Genomic DNA, 25,010 nt, shown 5'->3' with positions numbered 1-25,010 from the left:
TCCCCGATTTAATATGGACCTTGATACTTCATTACTCCATTTCGATGCTTAAGTGGGAGGGGACGGACGACGTGTGAAAGATATGCAACACCGAAAGAACGATTGATGCAGTGGGTCCAATCAAAACTACCGGATCTACTGGTTACCAACTTCACTTCTCAGTGGAATGATGGGCGTGTAGTTAGCGCACTTGTAGATGCTGTTGCACCAGGTCTCTGTCCTGATTGTTCAGATTGGAATCTTCTGGAGCAATTAAATTGGCTGATCATTGACTTAATGTGTCACAGGTTCGTGTACTTTACCAACATACACTTCAAGTGCGAAGTGATCCTATTTTAAAGCGTTAGATGCGTTTAACATATTGTAGCAATGGCAACGTAATGTCTGAGCAAAATTGTACATAATTGGTTTGGTAATCGAGTTTTAAAAATGACGCAAATTTCTATACTAGGGTTGACCAACTGGTGGTTCGCGAGCCAAAGGGGCCACCTCCGCCTTGCAGCTACGCTGAACGGCTCCCCTCCATACCTACCAGACTCTGAGGATCGCAGTCGAAAAGTGAAGGAAAGAAGGAGGAATCGACTGCGATCGTCAAGGCGGGGGAGCCCCCGGTGGCTCGCTAGCCACCAGTTAGTCAACCCTGTTCTATACTATAATCAACAAGATTAACTTAAATCAGTTTCACATGTTCTTTAATATTATCTTTTGTAATGTTTAAATTAATTTAAAATTACTTTGTGTTTATAAAATAGATAAATACCTACACGTGAAAAAGTCATCGTGTACATGAATTCATTTACCTCCTATATCACATTATAACCTGTAAAAACTGATGAGTATAGATATAGGTATGTTCGTAAGTAGGTATATGTCCGCCACTGTATATCAAAACGATAAACTTACAGGTATTTCGTTTGCGTCCGGCTCTTTTACGATAACATCGACATTTCCTTTGCTAACAGAAAATGTTTCTAAGGTGAAATCAGCTGTCACTCCTACAATCGAACCGCTTGTCGCTATATCAGGGGCATAAGCACGTATCCTACGGAACAAATTAGTATAAAAGATTAGAATCAGCATCATGTTTAAAAAGTACTCGGCTTCTTATGATATTAAAACGTTAAAAGTATTTATTTTCCAAACGAAATGCAATGAATTGTAGGAATACTTCTTATTAATGCTAATTAAAAGGGGTGGTTTCTACTTCTAAATATGCAAACGAGCCAAAATAAAAAACACGCGTTTGTTATTTTTTGATCCCCTAAAACATTTGTGAAAACTAAAGCAATCGGAGGCGGACACCTGAAATGTGAAACCTTCCCTTCTAAGAGTCCGTTCGTGATTTAAGTTAATCTTCTCAATTGGAGGGCTGAGAATCATAGTGGTGTAAGTCCAAATTAAGTCTCAAGGGCTCCATCTGTTTATTTTTATAGTGAATTAAGTCAGGTATAACTTCATTCTTGACTAACACATAAGAACATTTAACTTTATAGTACTAAACTAACAAGAACGAAACATACTGGTGTCAAGGAAAGGTTCTGAGGTGTCCGCCTCCGACTGCTTTGATTTTTGTATATGTTTCAGAGAGCCGAAAAATAAGATATACGTTCTTCTTTATAGCGACACGTTTTTATCTTGGGGGAGGGGGGTGAAACCACCCTTCAAAGTTATAAAATTTTCAAGTGTTCGTCTCCGATTGCTTTGGTTTTGGATATGTTTTAGGGGACCGAAAAATAAGAAACAGGTGTCCTTTTATTTCGGTGAAACCATCCCTCGTTTGAAGTGGATACTGGTAAAGTACACGAACCTGTGGTACATTCAGCTAATCGTCACCCACTGCTTCAGAAGCGTTTTGTAGTGCATCCTTTGGATTCCAATCAGGAGACACACTTCGTGCAACAGCATCTATTTACAAGTGCTCCAGCTGCATGTCCGTGTGCATTCAGTGAGAAGTGAAGTTGGTAATCAATAGATCCGGTAGTTTTGACTGGATCCACTGCATCAATCGTTCCTTCGGTGGTGCATATCTTTCGTCGTCCTTCTCCTTCCTCTTAGGCGTCGAAATGGAGTAATTAAGCATCAAGGTCCATATTAAACCAAGGATCAAATTCAATTTGCCACCTACGATGTCCGAGGAATCTGCGAAACATTGTTCAAGTCTTAGCGTAAATAAAAACAGACAGAACATTACAGTACAAAAATGTAAGTAGTTAATTATAATAAAAAATATGCGCGATCATTATTAACCATTATATGCATTACACTTCCCATAAAATTTGTGTATAACCATCATGTCCCAAAACTGTCTTTTCATCCTTAAACAAATTTAGTTAGAAGGGTTGATCCCTCTGGATCAAACACCAGAAAAATTAATTCTACATAATTAGTACAGTGCCGACTGGGTATTTACAATATTTTTATGTTCACACTGCTTACACGTCGAGTTGTACGCTTTTGTCTGATATACAGTGTAGAAACAATGGAAACATACAAATAAATAACATTAATGAAAAAAAAAAATCAACCCATCGGGAATCGAACCCGTGCGCAAACCAGTGTCTTCAAATTCATTAAGTATATACATAGGCAACTGGGGAAATACAGCACATAGTTCAACTTCAATTATTAATATCTCGTAAACTCTTAGCTTGCATGTGTCCCCAAAAGAGGGCGTTGGCGTATTCGGTTTGACGAGTTCTACAAACTGGTGAAGGTTCATTAAATAATGGCGAATACCCTCTGCAGGTTGTTCACACCCACTGACGCCTACAATTTCAACCCCGTTCCAAAACAACAGTTCAGACCTATGTTAGGTCAAGGTTTATCAGACTCTGGATTTTAAATGTAGCAATAACCACTGTTTAAATAAGGGAGAAAATTATCACTCACCGATATTAACAATCCTCACTCCCTCGTCGTCCAGGATCTTCAAAGCTACCGACACATTCTCCAGCTTCTGGGATCTGGAGATGGGCTTCTTGCAGTGTTTCGGCAGTTGCTTTTGGGAAAGCACCTAGATGAAATCGATGAATCTAGGGCCATCCGACAAATCGCACTCCAAATCGGCAATGTGTTCGCCGGCTACTTATAATTTCTCGCTGGCCCACCTAGAATAAGGAATAACTTAAATACGTATAAAAACGATCGTATGCTCTGCTGTGGTGTTTGAGAAGTAAACGCGAATGTCCTTGCGTTCTCGAAGACGACGCAATATTTTGAAATTGTCATGTCCATTGGGTTCTCATTTGTACTAATAACACTATTGCTCCGATCCGAAAATAATTATATTAGAAAGCTCTAAAGTAACTATTATTGATCTATTATAAATATATATAGAATAAAGAATAAAAATAAGTAATGGTAAAGAAAAAAATAACGCATAAAATATAAAATAATAACCCGAAACCAATCGCATTAAACCTATCCCCCACTTTAAAATAATAACATAAACCACAATCAACCTAATCTCAAAAAAAAAAAAAAATATTATATTCCGATTATGGATTTAATACTTTGTCAATGCAATGCTACTCAATATTGCGTACAGTGGACCAGGATCGGCGGAGCAAATTTTCCCCGAGTGGGGAGTTGCGGGGGAGGGGAGAAAGAAATTTAAAGATCAAATTTCAACAGCCTAAAAAAAGTAAAAAATGGTAAAATGCGTTCCAAATTCGCGGATGTGGAATACTCCACACACAGGAAAATGTCAGGTAAGGAATATTTACTCCACGCATTCCATGTAACTCACCCCAGCCCTGCAGTGGACTCTGTCAAAATAATGGATGAGTTATGTATAATTACGTCTTATATTGTCTATTAAGAAGGAGGCATCGCTTAATGTTAACAAAGGAGAACCTTAATATAGGTACTCGATCACAAGATGGCCAGGTGTGAATTTGTGTGCACTCGTCTGTGTAATTATATGATAATGTTGGAGAAGAAACTGCGCAGAGTAAGTACGTAACGCGCACAGAGCAAATTCCACCACCATTCAGCTTACCGGTCCAATGTTGCTCTGTAGGAGTAAACCGACCGATAAAATGTATGTGCGCGACGGATAAGACAGTCGAGTGCGAAGAGGCGATGGAGAAGCTCATCGGGCTTGGAGAAGAATTGCTCGACGATCAACAGTGGAAGCTACTGCAGCAGAACACGTTCACTAGGTGGGCCAGCGAAAAATTAAAAGCAGCCGGCAAACAGATTGCCGATTTGGGGTGCGATTTGTCGGATGGCCTTAGATTGATCGATTTGATCGAGGTGCTCTCCCAGAAGCAACTGCCGAAACACAATAAGAAGCCCATCTTCAGATCTCAGAAGCTGGAGAATGTGTCGGTAGCTTTGAAGTTTCTGGACGACGAGGGAATAAGGATCGTTAATATCGGTGAGCGATTAACCTTCTTTCTTATTTACACAGTGTTTACTGCTGCGATTTAAAACTCAAGGTCCGAGAATGCTTGATCTAACATGGGGATGAACTGCTGTTTTCGAACGGGGTTGAAATTGCAGACGTCATTGAGTAGGAACAATCCGTAGAGGGTATTCACCACTATTTAATAACTTTTTTTTAAAGAAATGGTAACATAAACTGTATTTTTATTATATTAATGTAAGTGTAATATTAATAAATAAGTAAGACAGATATATATATTTAAAGAAATATATTTTTTAAACAAATGGTAACATACACTATATTTTTATTATATTAATGTAAGTGTAATATTAATAAATAAGTAAGACAGATATATATATATAAAAAAAGTTATTAAATAGTGGTGAATATATTATACTTATTTATTAATATATATATATATATATATATATATATATATATATATATATATATCGAAAAGTGAACTCTTTAATTCAATTTTCTTAGTAACTATAGGCAATTGCATCTTAAAGATTATGCTGTGCCAATACTCTTGTCCAGCACTGTATATAAAATTACTGTTAAAATAGTGCGCATGTAGCATAAAAGTAGTAATCGATTAGTGTTACAACCATAGCCATAAGAGTACTTTCTTGATCATTGGTACTGTCACATAGAGTGTTGATCGTACATTTTTTTCATTAAAATGAACAAGGTGATTATATCATTTGCTTACACGTCGATTTTCACGAAACTCACGTAGGAAGTATATACTTTTAACGGCAATTGTCTGTATCTGGGGGGATCAGTCTTGAAAGTTTGGTATAAAAAAACACGTTCGCACCAATGACTCGGAAACCATGGGAAGTTGAACCAAATTATGTACTTTTTAATGACAAAATCAGTCAAGCATATTCGTAATATGTATATCAATTTATTTAAAGAATACAGTAAAAAATAGTATTTTTTTTACTCATTTATTTGAAAATTTGTTGATCAGTTTTTGCGTAAATTCGTCAACACAAACTCAAAACTACAGACCAAAATGAGAAATAGCCGTACTTTGAAACTTTGAGTTTGAAATTTTTAATAAAAATTAGGTGCACTATATTGAACTCACTATGCTTACGGAAAGAGAACCTCGGGGAAATATCATCGTAAAAGATGTAAAATTTCATTACATGTATTTTGGGCATTTTGGGGTAAAAATTGCCACCATAGGTAGAAAAAGTCTGCAACGCTGATCCTCGCTGCTCGTGGTTCGCATTATTTTTCAATCGGAAATCGGAAGGAAACTGCAAAATACAATTAGTTGAAAATTGTATGTAACTGTTGGTTTTGTCGATGATCTCATTGACTTACATACAGGTTGCCAGGTAATTCGCAGCAGAAGCGGAAAGGAGGTGATACTACATGAGAAAATGAATCTAAAATAAAGAATAAATTTTTTGGATATTTACAAGACTTCATTTTCGAGAAAAATAACTTGATAGATTTGACGGGTACGCGTGTACCTGCTTGTATCTCGACTAGACCGATTCACAGTAGATTTCGCTGTACGTACACAGACTCCGCTCCAATTCTGCGGATAAGCATCGCTGTCGTACTACCCGGTATGTTTATAAACATTGCTAATATCATCACTTGCTTTGTGTTCAAATTGCCGCGAGTTTCGTATATCCCCGTGATTCCCTTTCCGGAAACGTAGCGAGTTTAATACTATAAACCTAATTTTTATTAAAAAGTTGCAACTAAAAATTTCATTTCTCATTTTGGTCTGTAGTTTATATTGGCGAATTTATACAAAAATTGTTCAGCAATTTGTCAGAAATCCGTGTGTGAAATTACTATTTGTTAATATACTGCTTAAACAAATTGCGATTCTGCTTGCATCATTTTTCTCTAAAAAAGTTTTTTCCACGCCTATTTATAGTTGAAGAGCTCTTGTACTGCAAAACACTGTAAGTGCCAAAAATCAAATTCTATAATCTATACTATAGTATTACCATTGACACCTAAAATATTTTCAAAAAAAACTTTTTTAATTTTGGCACTTCCAGTGTTTTCTACAGGGACTTTTCAGATTTCAGGATATTGGGGCAGACGTGTTTTTTTACAACGAACTTCGAGCAGTCTTTCAGTATCTAAATACGGACCATTGCTAATAGAAAAATATACGTGTTAAAAATGTTTTCAAGAACTAGGTACTTCCTACATAAGTTTCATCAGTATCAGCATGTGACACGAGTCTACTGAGAAAATGCAATTCATAGGTTAATAATGATCGCGCATATTTTTTATTATAACTCCCTGCTTATATTTTCGTACTATAATGCTCCGTCTATTTTTATTTTTTCTAAGACTTAAATAATGTTTTACAGATTCGTCAGACATCGTAGATGGTAAATTGAAACTGATCCTTGGTTTAATATGGACCTTGATACTTCATTACTCCATCTCGATGCCGAAGTGGGAGGGGGAGGATGACAAACAATATGCACCACCGAAAGAACGATTGATGCAGTGGATCCAGTCAAAACTACCGGATCTACTGATTACCAACTTCACTTCCCAGTGGAACGATGGGCGCGCAGTTGGCGCACTTGTAGATGCTGTTGCACCAGGTCTTTGTCCTGATTGGCAAGATTGGGATGCAAAGGATGCACTGCAAAACGCTTCTGAAGCAATGGGATTGGCTGACGATTGGCTCAATGTACCACAGGCTCGTGTACTTTACCAGTATCCACTTCAAGTGCGAAGTAAACCTGTTCTAAAGGTTTCCTATTATTTTCTTATAGCTTATTAAGCCAGAGGAAATGGTTGCCCCGAACGTAGACGAAATGTCAATGATGACGTACCTCTCTCAGTATCATAATGCAGAGCTGCAGTCAGGAGCACCTCTTCGGTCACGTACTAATCGGAATAGGTAAGGTGATAGAACAAATTACTTTTTTTCTCGGTATGCAATCAGTCTTACAGAATGCAGATAGGCCATGTAAAGCATGCCTCGCATGGGCACATGCGCGGTCGTATCACATTGTGAGGAACGTACTGTTACGTGCGTAACGAATGGCCAGATGAGGGAAAGTTTTAGTAAGTAAACCCAGATGTAGTCCCGAATGTTGGCCGTGCATTTTGGCAAATAACTAAGGCGGAGACCTCCCTTGAGCTCGACACGCTCATCTGGCGAGGGACTAGGCAGTAACCCTTGGGCACAAGAGCAGTCCTCGAAATCGTGAAGCCCAAGGGTTTTCAAGGTCTACGCTGTAATGTCTTTCCGCCGATGCCAATGTCTGGACTTCGTCAGCAATGCACTTTGGATTGTGTATATTTGGGCTTTCCCTCCATCTTGGCCATTCGAGGGTAGAGGGTGAAAACCTCTCTACCCAGCATTTAAAAAGGAAGAGTTTTTCGGCGCAGAGCGTCAGTTGATAGTTGGGTTTCAAACAAGAAAGTTCACACGTATAATCTTATCATTCGTGCTATCGAGTCCCTATCCCAGTGGTAAATGACTTAAATGTTCTTGACACAAAAAGAGGGACACCATGTTATTAATAAATAATTTTATAATCAGAATTTAACTGTTGTAATTCGTAACAGTACCTATAGTGGCGGACTGGCCAGGGTGCCAGCTTGCCCGATAGCAAGTGGGCCTCTGACGAAGTGAGCCTCCTTATACATCAGGCAATATGTTAAAAATATTAATGGCCTTTTAATAGCTTGAAAATATAATAGAAGTTCCAATATTATTACTGTATGGCGTATGCAACTAAAATTTAAGTTGTGTTACTATTTGAAGTGAGCCTCCTTATACATCAGGCAATATGTTAACAATATTAATGGCCTTTTAATAGCTTGAAAATATAATAGATGTTCCAATATTATTACTGTATAGCGTTTGCAACTAAAATTTAAGTTGTGTTACTATTTGAAGTGAGCCTCCTTATACATCAGGCAATATGTTAAAAATATTAATGGCCTTTTAATAGCTTGAAAATATAATAGATGTTCCAATATTATTACTGTATGACGTATGCAACTAAAATATAAGTTGTTACTGTTTGAAGTGAGCCTCCTTATACATCAGACAATATGTTAAAAATATTAATGGCCTTTTAATAGCTTGAAAATATAATAGAAGTTCCAATGTTATTACTGTATGGCGTATGCAACTAAAATTTAAGTTGTTTTACTATTTGAAGTGAGCCTCCTTATACACCAGACAATATGTTAAAAATATTAATGGCCTTTTAATAGCTAGAAAATATAATAGAAGTTCCAATATTATTACTGTATGGCGTATGCAACTAAAATTTAAGTTGTGTTACTATTTGAAGTGAGCCTCCTTATACATCAGACAATATGTTAAAAATATTAATGGCCTTTTAATAGCTTGAAAATATAATAGATGTTCCAATGTTATTACTGTATAGCGTTTGCAACTAAAATTTAAGTTGTGTTACTATTTGAAGTGAGCCTCCTTATACATCAGACAATATGTTAACAATATTAATGGCCTTTTAATAGCTTGAAAATTTAATAGATGTTCCAATATTATTACTGTATGGCGTATGCAACTAAAATTTAAGTTGTGTTACTATTTTAATAAAAAAAATGTAATAAAATCATTTTTCAAGGATATCCACATTTATTTCACAAAAATTTGAACTGTACTTTTGTGCCACTTATGTATTTTCTGAAAAAATTATTTATTTCTTATACCTAAAAATTACAATAAACGATAGCTTTGTAGTTGGGGGTGGGTCCCTCTTTGTCTCCTGGCAACCAATATTTTTTTACCCAGTTTTGCCGATTATAATCTGTTATACTAATTTGTTGCGTAGAGTACGTGTTTATGGTACTGGTATAGAACCGAGCGGTCCGATTGCTGGAGTGCCAGTTAATTTCACCGTAAAAACGTTTTCTGCTGGCAAGGGAAATGTCGATGTCATTGTAGAAGAGCCGGACGGAAACAAAATACCTGTAAGTGTGTCATTTCAGTATACAGTGGCGGACATCTATCTACTTACGAAGTTTATATTAGCTATAAAATTATATAGGAAGGAATTGAATTCATTTACATGATGAGTGTTTTTAACGCGTAGATATTTATATATTTTAAAACGCAAAGTAATTTTAAATTAATATAAACATTAAAAAAGATAACAAAAATAATAGTAGCTTCAGTTTTTTTTTTGTTACGGACACAAATATATGAACAACGCCTTTAAATATAGATATGTATGCATTATAGTATTACTTTCCAGAATGAATATTAGTTGAAACATTTTTTCAAATTAATGTATGGCAGGGCTGCGCAAGGAGGCGTTTTTAGCGCCTAGCTGCGAGCAACCAACCGAGCGCCGAGCAGCCGAAATACATATACTTACGCTACGCGCCTACGAGCACGCATAGATATATATAGACGGAGCAGAAGCTGGGACTATGGGCGCGGGGAACGGTAGGCTTGGAGGGGAAAGGGCAGAGGTCAGATACAGGCACGTCGGGTTAGCTTCGGAAGCATTCGGCATAACCATATGCATGCCGAATGCTTCCGAAGCTAACCCGCCGCTGCGTTACCCGATTTGCTCGTATCGCACCCTCAGCTTGCGCTCTGTCTATATATGTCTATGCGAGCACGCACCCACACTACTGCAGTTCTCCTCACTGATTCTACCCTTAGCAACGGGACAGCTCGACGCTCGGCTGGTTGCTCGTAGGTAGGCGCTAAACGGCTCCTTGCGCAGCCCTGATTGTATGGTTATTATTTTTTTGCCTTGCTATTTTCTTTAATGACTGCAGTACAACGTCTTCACGTAGATTTTATCAAACGAACACACCAATCAACGGGAACAGAACACTGTGTATTTTCTATTACTTTATATGATTCATTGATATTTTTATTTTCTTTAATATTATTTCTGTATCTACAATCTACATCAATCCACAGCATCTCGGTGGGATTTAAATGCGGACTTTGTGGGCCGGTCATTTTAATAAATTAACTTTTCTTCCATCTAAAAATTGTTTGATAATAATGTTGCTGTGTGCATGGCCGCCAAATATTAATCCAAATCGCCGTGCATGAAATAGAATTATAATATAGTAACGAAATCAAGTGGTGTGAAAATATTTAACAATCTGTTTAAATAATAATATTTCTAACCATGCAATTCCTTCTTATTAAAGGTGGACATTGTGTTTAACAAGGATAAGAACCTCGCGTACACTGTATCATATACTCCACAAAACCGAGGACCACACAGGATAAAGATACTTTTTGCTGGAAGAGAGATTCCAAAAAGTCCTTACGTGGTTAATGTTGAGGCACAGGCTGGTGACTCTAAGAAAGTTACAGTGAGTGGGCCAGGAATACAGTCTGAAGGTGTTTTAGTAAACAGGCCTACTTTCTTCGACATATTTACGAAAGATGCTGGTCTTGGTATACCAGAAGTTGCTATACTGGATCCTCAGGTAAGATATTCTTCTAAATAGAGTCTAGACAATCAAGCCGTTTGCTGGAATATGGTAGTTCATTGTTAGAGTCACAATATGTTTTAAAAAAACACCATTTTTTCTGTTGCAATTCTATTTTTCTTATAGCGAAGTCAATTTTGAGAATAACCTGGAATAATAGAATACCTAATTATTATAATATAATAAAATGAATCTTTCTTCATACGTTTCATATCTTAAGGGGTTACATACCCTTGATGGGTCATTTTTATAATTTCTTTTCGTATAAAGAAGCGTCATATTTGAAAATCAAGATATACATATTGTTATGTATAAATTAAGCTGTATTCTCTTGAAAAATAAATTTGATATCTTAAGTAATGGTGCAATAGCAGCAACTTCTCCCAAGGCCTCTTCGTAGTTACACCATTTGCGGTATCAAAAACATCTGAGAAATTACTGGACCGATTTGAATAAAATTTTGCGAGTATCTGCCATATTTCAGAAAATAATTTTTTCAAAATCAAGTATGTGATTTTCGACCTAAGTTTTCATCATCTTTTGTTAATAAAATACAAAACAAGACACCAATCGAAAGCAGGAAGTACCTACCACTTGTTTAAGAATTTATTTTGAAGTAACTAAAATGTTTTCTTAGAAGTAGTTTTTTGGTAATAAAGGCATGTTCGAAAAATATAAAAAAAATTATTCGGTCAGAATTTCGTTCATCTCTCATTAAGGTCACAGGTCAAAGAAGTGTAACTGATCACGAATTCAGGTCACTGTTTCGGTCGCGCCTCCCGGATCATAATTACCGGTCAGCTTGCGTAAATGTAAACTGGACTAGAATTGTCAAATTATATTAAAATATGCGAGATATGTATTTTTACAATGTTTTATTTTACACGATAAAATTTCGATTCATAAACAATTGAGTACCTTGTCGTTTCTCAAAACAATTGACGTACGTAAGCCTCCAATTGTGGATACTATGAGTTTCCGATTTATAGGATTCAAGGACCACTATACCTGTGAAATTACGGCGAACTTTACCAGATGTGTGGAGGTGCGAATACACTTCACCTGCAACAGGTTTGCACTTCGTGAATGTATCTTTTGCTGGAAATTTGATACCTGGAAGTCCTCATAGCGTTAATGTGGCATTACCGTCGGATGCTAAAAAATGCAGAGCTTATGGACGAGGGCTATTGCCGAATAGAGTTCGCGTTCAAGACGACGCGGATTTCGTCATCGTTACGAAGGGTGCCGGTGATGATGTACCCGCAGTTGAAGTCGTTGGTCCAGATGGTGTTAATCCCCCCGTGCAGTAAGTAGCTATTTGTTTTAGTATAATTGTATTATTATTGTAATAATAATGAAGAAATATATGTATATTTATCGCAAGTAATATGTAAATCATTTTCATTTATAACACTATGATCAAATAATTTTTCGACAATAAAATACAACGAAGTGAAAGATTAAACTTATATTTACATAAATTCTTAACTGTAAAAACGTATGATTTAACGCAATATTTTAAAGCGCTACTCGCGAATGTATAAATAATTTAGAAATTTACCAAATTAATTCGATCTAACTGTATTAACTGAAATTATACAACGTAATGTTCCCAGCATGTCGAAAATTGACCAAAAAGCATATGAGTGTCATTATACCCCGATGAAAGAAGGACGACACGTAGTAACGATAACGTATGGTGGAAAAGAAATTTCTAAGTCACCTTTTGAAGTTAAAGTTGGCCCTTACAAAGAATCAGCAATCAGGGCTTTTGGTTCTGGGCTTTACGGTGGTGTAGTTGGTTATCCAGCGAAATTCACGGTCGAGACGAATGACGAGACCGACGGGCTTATGTTTTCAATCGACGGTCCTTCCAAAGCGAAAATTAATTGCAATGCTAATGGCAATGGAACAGTGGATGTGTCTTACTTGCCTACTGCCCCGGGGCATTATGCTGTTCATATGTTACGCGACGGAGAAGACGTTCCAAAGTCACCATACGTGGTGAAAATTTTGCCAAAAGGCGCCTTCGACCCTGATAAGGTTCGCTTTCCTTTCTATTTAGTAATGCTTGATGAATTTAATCCATTCTCTGTCTATGCGTTTTTGGAGCAAAACATGTGTGGAACACGTAAATATGCAACGTAGGTTGTATGGCTACTTAACGTTTTTGTGTTTTTATTGCTGTATATAAAAGAGGAAGTACTACTGAACATTTATAAATACCAATTTAATTAGAATTTGGAATGTATCATACTAATAATTAATTCACTTGATTAGTAGCAGGTCATACAAATTCAACATTAATGTCACAAGGAAATAATTAGATATGATTTTCAGGTTGAAGTGTATGGTCCAGGAGTTCAAGCAAAGTGTGTTGCCAGTAATGAACCCACAGAATTCACAGTAGATGTAAGGAAAGCTGGTCAGGCGGCTTTGGAGGTTGCTGTTCAAGATGCCCTCGGAAGGGATGTTCCCGTCCGATTAGATGACAGTCGTGATGGAAAAGTGCAATGCCAATATACTCCAACCGATGGATCGCAACACGTTGTTATGGTGAGATAATGAACTAGAACCGAGGACAAGGAGCAGCTCGGATCCGGAGACCTCTTTGCGATTCTGGACGCCCGGTCAGAACCCAACGCGGAGCTGACAAGGAAACATATCGAACCCGAAAATTCTGATTGTAATGAAACTCCGTACGATTGTAGAGCATGTCGGAGTATGTAAGAAACGATTTTTTTTCTGCGGAAAAACAAATTTTCAGCGATTTTTCGTTTTTCGAGTATTACTTTGTAACGGTGCGAGGTAGAAGAAAACCGTAAATGGACAAAATGCTCAGTGTTTGATGCCGTATAACGCGCTGCGAAAGAAATGTTTGTACGTCCAACAATTTATAAATAAAAAAAATCCTCGATTGTAAAGTGGCAGATGGTAGTAATATGGACAAAGGCGGACAATTTTTGTAAACAAATAAACAAATGAACCAAAATTTTGTCCTTTCACATTTTAGTAAACCATTGCGAATTATAACTTTTACACGGAAAAAGATCGTCCCCAACCCTCGCGGTTAGAAATTATATGTAAAATAACGAAAATTTTAATTTATTTATAAATTGTTGGACGTACAGACATTTCTTTTGCAGCGCGTTATACGGCATCGAACACTGAGCATTTTGTCCATTTACGATTTTCTTCTACCTCGCACCGTTACAAAGTTATACTCGAAAAACGAAAAATCGCTGAAAATTTGGGGGCTGATTTCACCCCCTCGGAGTGTTTTTCCGCAGAAAAAAAATCGTTTCTTACATACTCCGACATGCTCTACAATCGTACGGAGTTTCATTACAATCAGAATTTTCGGGTTCGATATGTTTCCTTGTAAGTAACGTAATAGCTCCGCGCTCGGCTCTGACCAGGCGCCCAGAATCGCAAAGACGTCTCCGACTCCAAGCGGCTCTTTGCGCACCTCTGAAGTAGAATATCGATCAAATTGTTTAATATTATAGCTTAAATTTATAAAAATAAAGCACATAAACAGAGAATTTTACAGAGGTCCACTATGATACAAAATATTATCACGTTGGACGATTTTTTATCCTCCTAGATATAACACATATTTTTATCTTGAATCTCTCAAAAGTTGGCGGCCCCTCAAACTCAAACCACATCAACTGCAATTATTATTCTCTCCTGTAGGTGAATTATGGTGGAGTAGCTACGAAAGAGTCTCCATACAGGCTGCAAGTAGAAGCGGCTTTAAATCCTGCGAAGGTATTAGCTTACGGGCCTGGTCTTGAAAACGGTGTGAAGTCGAATATTCCTACATATTTTAACGTTGATTGCTCCGAAGCGGGGCCGGGTGAGCTTCGTGTCAGTGTGGAAAACTCTGAAGAAAGGGAAATCTCCTATTCACTGACGGATAACGAAGATGGAACATATAACGTTAACTATCTAGCACCTCAGCCAGGAACTTACTTGGTAAATTTGAACTACGGAGGATTGACTGTACCCCAGTGTCCCATACAGGTCAACGTTCAACCATCTATAGATGTCTCCAAGATTAAAGTTCACGGTCTTGCCCGAAGTAAGTACAAAGTTAACTTCGAAGCGCAACCAGTATTTATTATGGAAATAGTATTAAGACCTAATTTTAAGAAACTCCCGCGGGGAAGTACTTACATATCTACTCGCCGAGCCAGGCGCAGTGGGATTTCACCTTACGTTGCTCAGCACGGCGCTCGGCTCTGACCCGGCGCCTAGAATCGCAAAGAGGTCTCCGGCTCCGAGTCGCTCTTTGTGCACCTCCGACCTAGAACAGTTTTCTGTCCAAGGTTTGCGGGGTCCCAGGACCCACTACCATTTTTGTGTCACATGCAACGTTCTCGGTTAAATCTCGAAACCGATTCCAACCCTATAGGTCGTCTGTGATAATAATATTCGATCATAATAATATGATCGAACCACAGCTTGCAATGGTGTTATAGTAAAATAATATTGATACAAGTTCAGAAGCCACTTTTGGAGAACCTTGAATTCCACACCATAAACATATGTAATTTCTAAATATTGAAATTTTATGAATTTTAGCTGTATGTGTGAATCGTGAAACGGAGTTCACGATAGACGCCGGAGGAATCGCGACGTCGGAAAATCATGATGACAAGGTCATCTGCACAATTAATACACCTAGTGGTGGCAGAATCGAGAAGCTCGTTGTTCCTGGAGGAGACGGAATTTATCATGTTATTTATATACCATGTGAAGAAGGATGTTATACCATAGACATACTCTATCACGATATCCCTGTTCCTGGTTCACCATTTTCAGTTAATGTTGAACGAATCGGCGACCCTACTAAATGCAGAGCATATGGGCCAGGCTTAAAACAGGGATACGTGAATAAGCACAACAAATTCGTCGTAGAAACAAAAGGTAGAGTATTTAATAAGTTAAATACCAGAGTATGATATGATGCAATTTAGGAAGAAAATATTATGGAATTGACACCTGAGAACGTTGCACAGTTTCTTTACTGTAAAATGTAAATATTCTGTGAATTTGAAATAACACTATTGACAAGTTGTCCTTAATGAAGAAGTCAGGTTGATTAAAAATTGCAAAAATTTTAAACATTCAAGTCACATTTATAAATATTTAGATGGTGGTAACGGAGGTTTGGATTTGTCTATGGAAGGGCCTGGTGAAGTAAAGGTGGCATGTAAGGACAATTACGATGGTTCCTGCGATGTTGAATATGTTCCCACTAAGCCAGGTGACTGCCAAGTTTCTATAAAATTTGCGAAACAACACATCCCTGGGTCTCCTTTCCGAATTTCTGTCGTGAACGCAAGAGAGGCTAGCAAAGTCTCTGCGTACGGACCTGGATTGGAGGTCGTGCGAGTAAATGTTCCAGCAAAATTCATTGTCGACACATTGAAATGTGGTCCAGGGCAATTGGACATCATATTAAAAACCGATAAGGGACAAGTTCAGAAGCCGATCATTGAACGGCGTGAAAATGGTTTATACGAAGTTACTTATCAACCACCTCCAGCTGGAAGTAACTTGCAAGTAGGAGTAACTTATGACGGAGAAAATATACCAGGAAGTCCTTTCAAGCCGAAAGTTTTGCCTACCGTAGAGCCAAGTGAAGTTTCTTTGTCAGGACTTGCAGTAGCACCTGTTTTCCCCGCTTCTTTTCCAGTTGATTTCATAGTGGATACTTCGAAAGCTGGCTACGGTTACCTCGAAATTCAAGTTCTGGTAAGTGAATGAAATAAGTTCTGGTAAATGAAGAGATGGCTCGTTTCCGAGATATTTATTTTGTTGCCACGTCTCACAAAATAACTAATAAACATGTAAGGTCCTAGTACAGTGTTGTCGCCATAAGTAACACATTTCCTGATTCCGTGAGTGATAATCCGCCACCCCCGCTACTTCTTTTGTATAACGTCTTTTCATCTTATCTTTATGAAAATAGAAGGAATTGATTTGTGAGGGTTTCCCGATAAAAATGAGTCCAAACATGACATAAATCGGATTATATTTCGCATTGCGGACGGCGATAGAGTACATTCGTATTAACTACCAGTAATCCTAAAAATAGTCCGATTTATGTCGTGTTTGGACTCATTTTCATCGGACGAACTTTATCAATCAATTCGTACCATTTTCATAAAAATGGGATGAGAATTATGGAAAGTTAATATTTTATATACCTCCTCACTTTCCTTGTCAATCTGTTTTGATTCGATGAGCTCGAGAGAATGAACGAATAAAGTCAAGACGGTCCCACAAAAAATATGGTGGAGATGGTTTGTTCAAATTTGCCCGAGCAGGTTCAATTCGAATTTAACCAGCCACCACTGTATAAACGAGTTTATATATGCTTAGCCGATTATTTTTGTTTGCAGGGTCCCGATCAAGTATTTCGTAAAGTCGAAATTGAAGATTTAGGAGATGGAAAATACAAGGCGACGTATCTGCCCGATGATTGTGGCTGTTATAAGGTCCGCGTGAAGTATGGGGGTGCAGACGTGCTTAATTGTCCGATTAATGTTCAAAGCATCTCCACCGGAAAAGCTGAAAAGTGTAAAATCAAAGAAGGTATTCAGCAGACTTTAGCTGAAGGTGAGGAGTATTGCATTACTGTGGATACTGAAAATGCAGGCTGCGGTGCAGTGACCTGTTGCATACGTTCTACATCTGGAAGGTAAGCAAATTCGTCATTGCGCATGATTTCTAACAAGGAAAGGTCCTGCAGTATAACGCTGAATTTTTAACAAGTCCCTGTACAGTGATAGGGCACATAAAACTTTCGCTATGGGCTCATCTGAACTATGCGTTAAGCGTTCGCCGCCAGCCCCGAGCCCGAGCCCATAGCGAGACTTTACTTATTAGAAGTTACAGCGGGGGTGGACAAGACCGTCGATCGTAACAACTCATTTTTCGAAACAAGCAATTTTATTCTCTGACTTAATGCCAGAGTATCATCCATATGATATAAAGAAGATACATGTTTAGAGTGATCGCAATGAGGGCGACAGCTTATATATTTTTCATAATTTTTTTAGCGAGGTCGCAGATATTGACATTGAGGATAACGGAGATGGCACAGTTAGCATTTATTACACTGTCGCGGATCCTGGAGAATACACCGTTAGCATCAAATTTGGTGGTCTACCAGTGCCAGAAGGGTGTTACACATTCAGGGTAAGTTGTTATGCTTCTTTATTTCTAGTACAATTACCACTTATTATTTTGTTTTCAATTTTATAAAATCTCATCATCTACAGAGTGTGTGTGTTTAAAAATTGTTGTGTTGCAAAAGATTAATTACAAATGTATTTTTAAAAAGTTAACTACTTTGTATGATGCAATTTTCACTTGGAAATCTATTTTTTTAATGTAACATAAGAAGGGTAAATTTTTTTGTGAAATATAAAATGACAATGTCATTCAGGTCACAAGAAGACCCCTCGATGGGCCCCCCTCGGATATTGATGAAATTTTGGAAGGATGATTCTGGAGGGCGTATAATGACATTCAGTAGTATATTTTCTCGCCAATACACGTTTTTAAAAGCAATTAAAATGCACACCTTAATATTTCATCGCGTCAATATAAACAGTTATTGTTGTACTTTTCTACTATGAAATTAAGTGTTTGTGCTTTACGTCATTTTCTAAATTGTGTATGAGAAATTCTTGCCTCACGGTTGAATATTTTCTTTCCGCTATGAAAGATTGCTAAAATCATGTTGCAGGCGTCAGAGGAATACCGGGAGCACAGTACACATAGAAGTCATAGAGCCGGAAGATCTCGCCAAAAGAAGGAGCAGTGTGTTGTTGAAAATTACAGTACAAGTATACAAGAAACCTCTAGTGCAGCAATGGAGAAATTCGAAGTGATTCGTCTGAATAACATCCCCCTATCATTACCCAGTGGCACCGTAACATGTAAGTATCAATAGTTTAAATGTACGTAATGCTAAGGACTTAATATTTTTATTAGGAAAGCAACAAAAGTCTTTTTTATATTTTTTTACAATAAAGAAGGTAATTAAATAATAAACAAAACTTTTCCCCATTCAATCTAAAGCAATATGATAAATGTACAATCATTTAAACACCAGCCCTTTGGTAATCGAGACAGAATAAAAGTGGTGTGTGTTGTAGCATTTGTGAAGATCGTTTGTTTAAATCCTAAGATTATGAAAATATGAGAATGACAGGAAAATATTTTTGTTTCTTCAGCTAGAATTTATTTTTACGTATTTTAATCTTAGTGGAGAAAAATACCGCAGTAATAGTACATTTACCCTAATGCACATCGGCCTTACATAGGGTCGCCGGGCGATCTGTCATCAATTTTACAGAAAGCGAAGTTCTTTATTTACCGTCATATCGGTACGGAAGTTACGCCAATGGATTCCTTGCAGTCTCCCGATTGAAAGGCACCAAACTCGTTTACTTTACTTTTTTACAAAGTACTACTTCTTCCCGACTAAAATGCCGTTTGGTTTATGTTGAAATTCGCAAAATTAAGAATTCGACAGCCGAAAAGGTCGGGCGCGTCATAAAGCGCAATAAAGCGTTCTGCGCACACGCAGGAAGACAGGGTCGTCGAAAGGGGCACGGGTTCCTCGTATTTAAGAAGGGATTTGCAGCTGGCCTGTCGTATCTTTAATCTTTAGTGTACGTATTATGTACAGAAAGGTTCGCACAGTTTATTCAATGTTGCATTTAATAGTATATACTGAAACATTACCGCCAGGGCCGTGTTTACCACAAGGCGCACTAGGCGCAAGCTGGGGCCACATTTTACAACCTTACTCCTCAGGCCTCACAAAGAACAATATAAAAAACAACCTACTTAGAGTTGCAAAATAAAATACTTATTTTTAAATATTAAATTCATAATATAAAAACTAAAGACAGCTGAACAATTTGTGCGGTCCGCCTCCATTTGCAATACATCGTTTTTTCCTTATAATATAAAGCGAACAGGAACTGCTGTATTGCAAAAATTCGTGTACTTGAGCGTGTCAGCAACGGGGCAAAAGACTATTAGGTTAATGGCTATTTTGTTCCCTATAGGTATCTACGTATTTCACACAGCCGTAGACATAGGGTTGCGCCTGGGGCCTCCAGACGTATAGATACGGTCCTGGTTACCGTTACTCTAAATGTGCACAAAGCACGTGTAGAAGCAGCGTCCTTCAGTTTCTATCGACCGTTCGACGCGAAAAGTGCGCCGTGTTCGTTGAGAAAAATATCATATTTTATTGTACTTTCATCTTTTTTGTTATTAACTATGGGTGGTACATCTAAAAGTGCTAAAACTGATAAAAATTACAGAGCAAGCAGGCCGAGAAAACGCAGATTTGCCGGCAATCAGTTTGTTGACAGAAACAGACACTCGAAAGGTCAAGCTTCGTCGTCGGCACAAAAAATAAAAAGTAATAGTGGTTTTTCTTATGCAGTTGCTTCTGATGTTTACTTGTGAGTTTGAAACAATGGACTTTTTTGGCTGTTTTTAATATTATTGCTTCAGTTGTTGCGTGTGAAGAATGTGGTGAAAGTGCCAAGTTTGATAAGTGTCAAGTTTGAAAAGTGTCTGTATCACAGGATTGGCTTTCAGATTAAAATAGCGTGCAATAAATAGTGCGACAGATTTATTCACTCTACTGCATCACTTATGAGTAATGTTGTGTGCCCATGAAGCTAATTCAAAACTAATTACAGCTATGGGATATCTAGATATCGGTTACAGTGGTTTACGACATTTTGAGGGATTTATGAATCTTCCCGTGCCCTTGGCTCGACGTACATATGATTTATTCGTAATGTAAATCCTTCGGCAAAAAACGCAAGAAATTTGTCAATTTGAAAATGCGGAAAGCTTACATGGGAACATCCCGAACCCGGTAATTCAAAAATTCAGAAACTTTGTGAATATGTAGGGAATTTCCTCCTAATTACAACGCAATTTTTGTTTGCTGCCCAAATTCACTCTAAGGGGGTGTAATTGACCCCCGAAAATCCGGTTATTTTCCGATTTTGTGTTAAAACTCGCGAACTGAAAAATAATTTGTTTACCAAATGATACATTTAATTAAAAGAAGTAACTTTTGTCTTGAAACTTTTTTTCTATCTCTTACAGTTCGCAAGTTATAACAGAAAATCGGAAAATAGTCGAATTTTCGGGGGTAAATTTCACCCTCTTTGAGTGATTTTGGGCAGCAAACAAAAAATGCGTTGTAATCAGGAGGAAATCCCCTACATATTTACAAAGTTTCGGAATTTTTTGAATTTTCGGGTTCGGGATCATCCCTTGTTAGTAGTCTCTGGAGACGGCGCCTGGAGAAAACGAGGGTTTCATCAGTGTTTACACGGTGTCGCATCTGCCATTGAACACCATACCGGAAAATTCGTTGATATTATTAAGAAAAGTTATTGTGCTGCCTGCGAATTTCGGGAACCTCTCAGGGGTGCCGACGAATATATAGACTGGCTAGATCTATAATCCAGAGAATCATGAAAATGAGTGCCAAAAGCGAATCACGAAGGACATGAAGCTTTGCTTCAGGCAAGATGGAAGTGGCTGCGATACTTGATACGTGTAAAAGTTCCGAGAATGAATGTGATGTCAAATATAAATGTTGGATCGTAAATAAATGAGTTTATTAAATCAAATAAAACAGAGCAATAATATTATTACAAAGAACTGATATTATAAAGAACGAGAATGTAACGTCACGACGCACGTGTCGAACTACAACTCCACCCAATTCCACCGCTACCTTCGCTCCCCTAACCTAACCTCGCTCGGGCGCCGTCGTGCAACGTCGCAGAGTTGCCAAATGGTTTTAATGTCGAGCCGCCAGATCGCGTAGCCCAAAGCGCCGAAATTCAAATAGCATGAATGAAAAGGATGCTTAAATATTTTCTTAATATTTTCTGGAACTGTTTTCTTTATTTCTTTTAGATACAACAAATGAACTTTATTTGAACAAAAAGAAATTTAAATAAAATTGATGTGAAGTTTAAAATTAACATTTTAACACAACATTGATAAACTATTTTATAACATAAAAATCATAGAAGATTGTCAAATTGACCAAAAATTTCTACTGCTTTTTCGGCATCACTTTTTTTTATATGAGTATTATAAATAATATCGGACTTAAAATTAGAGATTTTTATATTGTTAATAAACATGACCCAAAAGTACTAGTCACATTTTGTATTCATTTCCATGTAATTTTACCACGCTGACTTTGACTGACTTTTAGGTTAATTTTTGCCCTTTTTATACGTAGCAACTTCCGACCAATCAGGAGTCGTTTTCGTGGTCGGTACCCTTCGGGGGTGTCTTCAGCACTTTTACTTTTACATAATCGCGAGTTTTGTTAGAACTAAGTCTTAATACTATTTACGCTACAAATACCTACCATTTTCCCTACAACTTTCAATTATTTCAAACAAACCATTTTTATGGTAATGGAAAACATTTTTCCTTTTTAGTTTTTATTACTTTGTGTTTATAAGTAACTAACTGATTTAGCTGAAAGGAGCGCTCAAGGAACAAGTTCGACCGCGGTTGAGACTGTCCAGAAAAATTTGAAAACGGAGCAAACTGGGCCTGCTTTTCCGTTATTCAAATCAGACGCTAGCAAAGTAACAAGCGAAGGAATGGGACTGAAAAAGGCAAACATAGGAAAACAGAATCAGTTTACTGTAAACGCCAGCGACGCCGGTGGAGTATTTTTAATATCACTAATTATATGCTATTTCTAATACAGTACATTGTACTTGATTTTTTGCGTAAAAATTATCTTATCCTCGAGTGTACCCTAACTTTTTATCCTCTCAAATGCAAGTACAAAAAGCTTACAAATTAAATAATAAAAATTTGAATAATTTTGAACGAGCAATTAAAAGTACCTACTTAGTTGAATTGATAATGGTTCGAATATCTTCGAGTGATTTGTATATTTTTTGTTTACACAGGTAATAATATCCTCTTCGTTGGCGTACATGGACCTACAGGACCATGCGAAGAGATGTACATGAAACACATAGGCCGCAATAATTTCAACCTGAGCTATGTGGTTCGCGAAATGGGGGAGCACATTGTTATCGTAAAATGGGGGGATGAACATATCCCTGGATCGCCGTACAAAGTTGAAGTGTAATTAAAAATGTATTTAGAACAGTACTGTCTAACAGAAATACGCAGATTAAGAACCTTCCTTCACCCTGTCTTCGCTAATACCCACGCAAATGTCGTGAAAGCAGCAAACGAGGAACACGATAGTGTTTCTGGCAGTGAACATGGTAGTGTGTTATGACATTGTAGTGTCATAAGTCGACAATCCATGGTACACATAAAGCACAGTCTTTAGACGCAATGTATGACAATAGTCATCATATATACCAAAGTATCACAATGTTATACACATTGCCATCAAATTTTCAAAGACAATTCTCAACAACTACAGTAAATCCTCGTTATAGCCCCGTTTTTTACCATGCGTAGTACCCCCGGGGACTATCCCCACCATTTCTTGGAATCCTTCGGTCGAGAGTGAGAGAACTAGGGCGGTATTCTCATTCGCTACTTATTCTTAAGCAAATGCTTAAGCATGCGGCATCCTCTACTAACCTACTATTGCGAGATGAGAAGAAAACCGACCACCCACAAGCTGAATTGTCACAGGAGCAAAGGGAATCGCCCACCCTATCTCCTCCAAGAAGTCCTACTTTTCGGTTCTTAGCGGTTGTCCATATCCGCGAGCTGTCGTGATTTGGAGGCCTTTTAACAGGATTCCATTGAGATATACCCGTTACCTAGAAGACTTTTTCGGAAACTGAAGGACGTTTGAAAACAGGAAGTGCTTTTGTAATCGTGTGCAATGCGATTGTAGAGTCAGTGCCTGTGCTTGCCAACAAGTGTTTCATAGAGTACCGTGGCTCTATCCTATACTTCGTCGATCTTAGTAACTAAGGGGCAGAAACAAGTATGTTACTCATATTTCTCCAGAACACCGGTGCTCTCTAATTGCTTTTTCATCGCGGAAGTATAATCAAATTTTCGATTAGCTTCAATTTACAGCTCAGCCCTGTCCTTGGTATTCTAGGTCCTAGAAAGGACCTAGCTTGTGGGCCCTAGAGAGGACGTAGCTCGTGGACCCTATAGAGGGCCCAGAACAGGGGCCCTAGAGAGGGCCTTCGGCAGAGGCCCTAGAGAGGGTCCTAGCCATGGGCCCTGGAGAGGGCCTAGCTCGTGGGCCCTAGAGAGGGTCCTAGCCATGGGCCCTGGAGAGGGCCTAGCTCGTGGGCCCTAGAGAGGGTCCTAGCCATGGGCCCTGGAGAGGGCCTAGCTCGTGGGCCCTAGAGAGGGCCTTCCGCATGGGCCCTAAAGAGGGCCTAGAATTATGCTAGCTTGGTAGCTAGCTAAGATGTACTTGCATGCATGCCGTAGACTGTAGAACACGAGTACCTTGTAATCTTTGTGCGTGCATTTTGGAAGGAAAAGCATCATACGTAATGCACGTAATACATTTGGCAGGATAAGCTTCCTACATAATGCACGCACAAAGACCTTACCCAACGAAAACACATTCAGAAACTAAGGAATGTGAAATAGATGAAATGTGCGTGTTTAATAAACAAGAGCGCTAAAAGTTGCTGCTCTTTTTTAGAAGTAGCGTCAATCCAATCTTACCCTATCTTAATGTTGTTTATATAAATTGCTATGTTTAATAAATTTGTTTTGCGTTAAATAAACCCGTGTAGGGCAGCGAGGTTAAAAGGCGTATGTGCTCTTGTTTTGTTGCGATCCTATAAAACGCTGTTTAAATTGTTACTCTGGCAGAACCATTTGTAAAGCATGGGTTTCGAATGACCTAGTTTTACCCGTGGTGAATTCTAATTCCTACCACGCGTAGCGTTACAATCTGTTTCGAGACTTCACCGGTAACGTAGCACGTGACACGAAAATGGTAAGGGGGCTCTTCGAGCGTGTAACACAAAATTACATCGCGTGATAGGTCTATCCTATACCTGGTCTGTGCCTTAACCTTAGCGACTATGTGCGCCGTTTCTGCGTGGTTCCTCTGGCCGTCGCGAGAGGCGTCGTGATAAGAAATCCATGT

At 38.1% G+C, this 25,010-nt stretch overlaps 2 protein-coding genes across 5 annotated transcripts; one reads left to right on the top strand and one right to left on the bottom strand.

Annotated features, from left to right (window-relative positions):
* Window positions 1-240: 240 nt before the first annotated feature.
* On the bottom strand, window positions 241-3,791 carry LOC143375724 (filamin-A-like). Of its 3 annotated transcripts, XM_076825123.1 has the most exons (3): window positions 1,808-1,832; window positions 904-1,042; window positions 241-330 (listed from the first exon to the last, which is right to left on the bottom strand). In XM_076825123.1, the coding sequence occupies exons 1-3, from the start codon at window positions 1,816-1,818 to the stop codon at window positions 274-276; spliced, it is 207 nt and encodes a 68-aa protein (XP_076681238.1). In that variant the 5' UTR covers window positions 1,819-1,832; the 3' UTR covers window positions 241-273. The 3 variants fall into 3 exon arrangements, 1 of the variants encoding a protein (XP_076681238.1); XR_013086957.1 differs by lacking the exons at window positions 241-330; window positions 1,808-1,832 and adding an exon at window positions 2,890-3,791 and having other exon boundaries at window positions 907-1,042; XR_013086958.1 differs by lacking the exons at window positions 241-330; window positions 904-1,042; window positions 1,808-1,832 and adding exons at window positions 1,839-2,139; window positions 2,890-3,791.
* A 243-nt stretch (window positions 3,792-4,034) lies between these two features.
* LOC143375704 (filamin-A-like) lies at window positions 4,035-23,068 on the top strand. Of its 2 annotated transcripts, XM_076825086.1 has the most exons (16): window positions 4,035-4,381; window positions 6,751-7,091; window positions 7,168-7,295; window positions 9,214-9,352; window positions 10,559-10,843; window positions 11,836-12,152; window positions 12,463-12,889; window positions 13,187-13,402; window positions 14,546-14,933; window positions 15,437-15,781; window positions 16,008-16,612; window positions 17,263-17,561; window positions 17,923-18,061; window positions 18,615-18,807; window positions 22,418-22,609; window positions 22,864-23,068. In XM_076825086.1, exons 1-16 carry the CDS (start codon window positions 4,045-4,047, stop codon window positions 23,046-23,048), a joined length of 4,536 nt encoding a protein of 1,511 aa, XP_076681201.1. In that variant the 5' UTR covers window positions 4,035-4,044; the 3' UTR covers window positions 23,049-23,068. The 2 variants fall into 2 exon arrangements, with proteins under 2 accessions (XP_076681201.1, XP_076681202.1); XM_076825087.1 differs by lacking the exons at window positions 22,418-22,609; window positions 22,864-23,068 and adding an exon at window positions 20,209-20,230.
* The last annotated feature ends 1,942 nt before the right edge of the window (window positions 23,069-25,010 follow it).

This window comes from Andrena cerasifolii, chromosome 13 (genome assembly GCF_050908995.1).
Source record: "Andrena cerasifolii isolate SP2316 chromosome 13, iyAndCera1_principal, whole genome shotgun sequence".
NCBI classification, from domain to species: Eukaryota; Metazoa; Arthropoda; class Insecta; order Hymenoptera; family Andrenidae; genus Andrena; species Andrena cerasifolii.
The sequence above is the reverse complement of the archived record's forward strand: the minus strand, read 5'-3'. Positions and strand labels throughout refer to the sequence as shown.

Coding starts and splice junctions, on each gene's coding strand:
- LOC143375724 (XM_076825123.1), bottom strand. Junction 331..903: donor CGGACGCAAACGAAATACCT/GTAAGTTTATCG, acceptor GCTTTAAAATAG/GATCACTTCGCACTTGAAGT.
- LOC143375704 (XM_076825086.1), top strand. CDS start 4,045: ATGTGCGCGACGGATAAGACAGTCGAGTGCGAAGAGGCGATGGAGAAG. Junction 4,382..6,750: donor AATAAGGATCGTTAATATCG/GTGAGCGATTAA, acceptor AATGTTTTACAG/ATTCGTCAGACATCGTAGAT. Junction 18,062..18,614: donor AAGGGTGTTACACATTCAGG/GTAAGTTGTTAT, acceptor ATCATGTTGCAG/GCGTCAGAGGAATACCGGGA.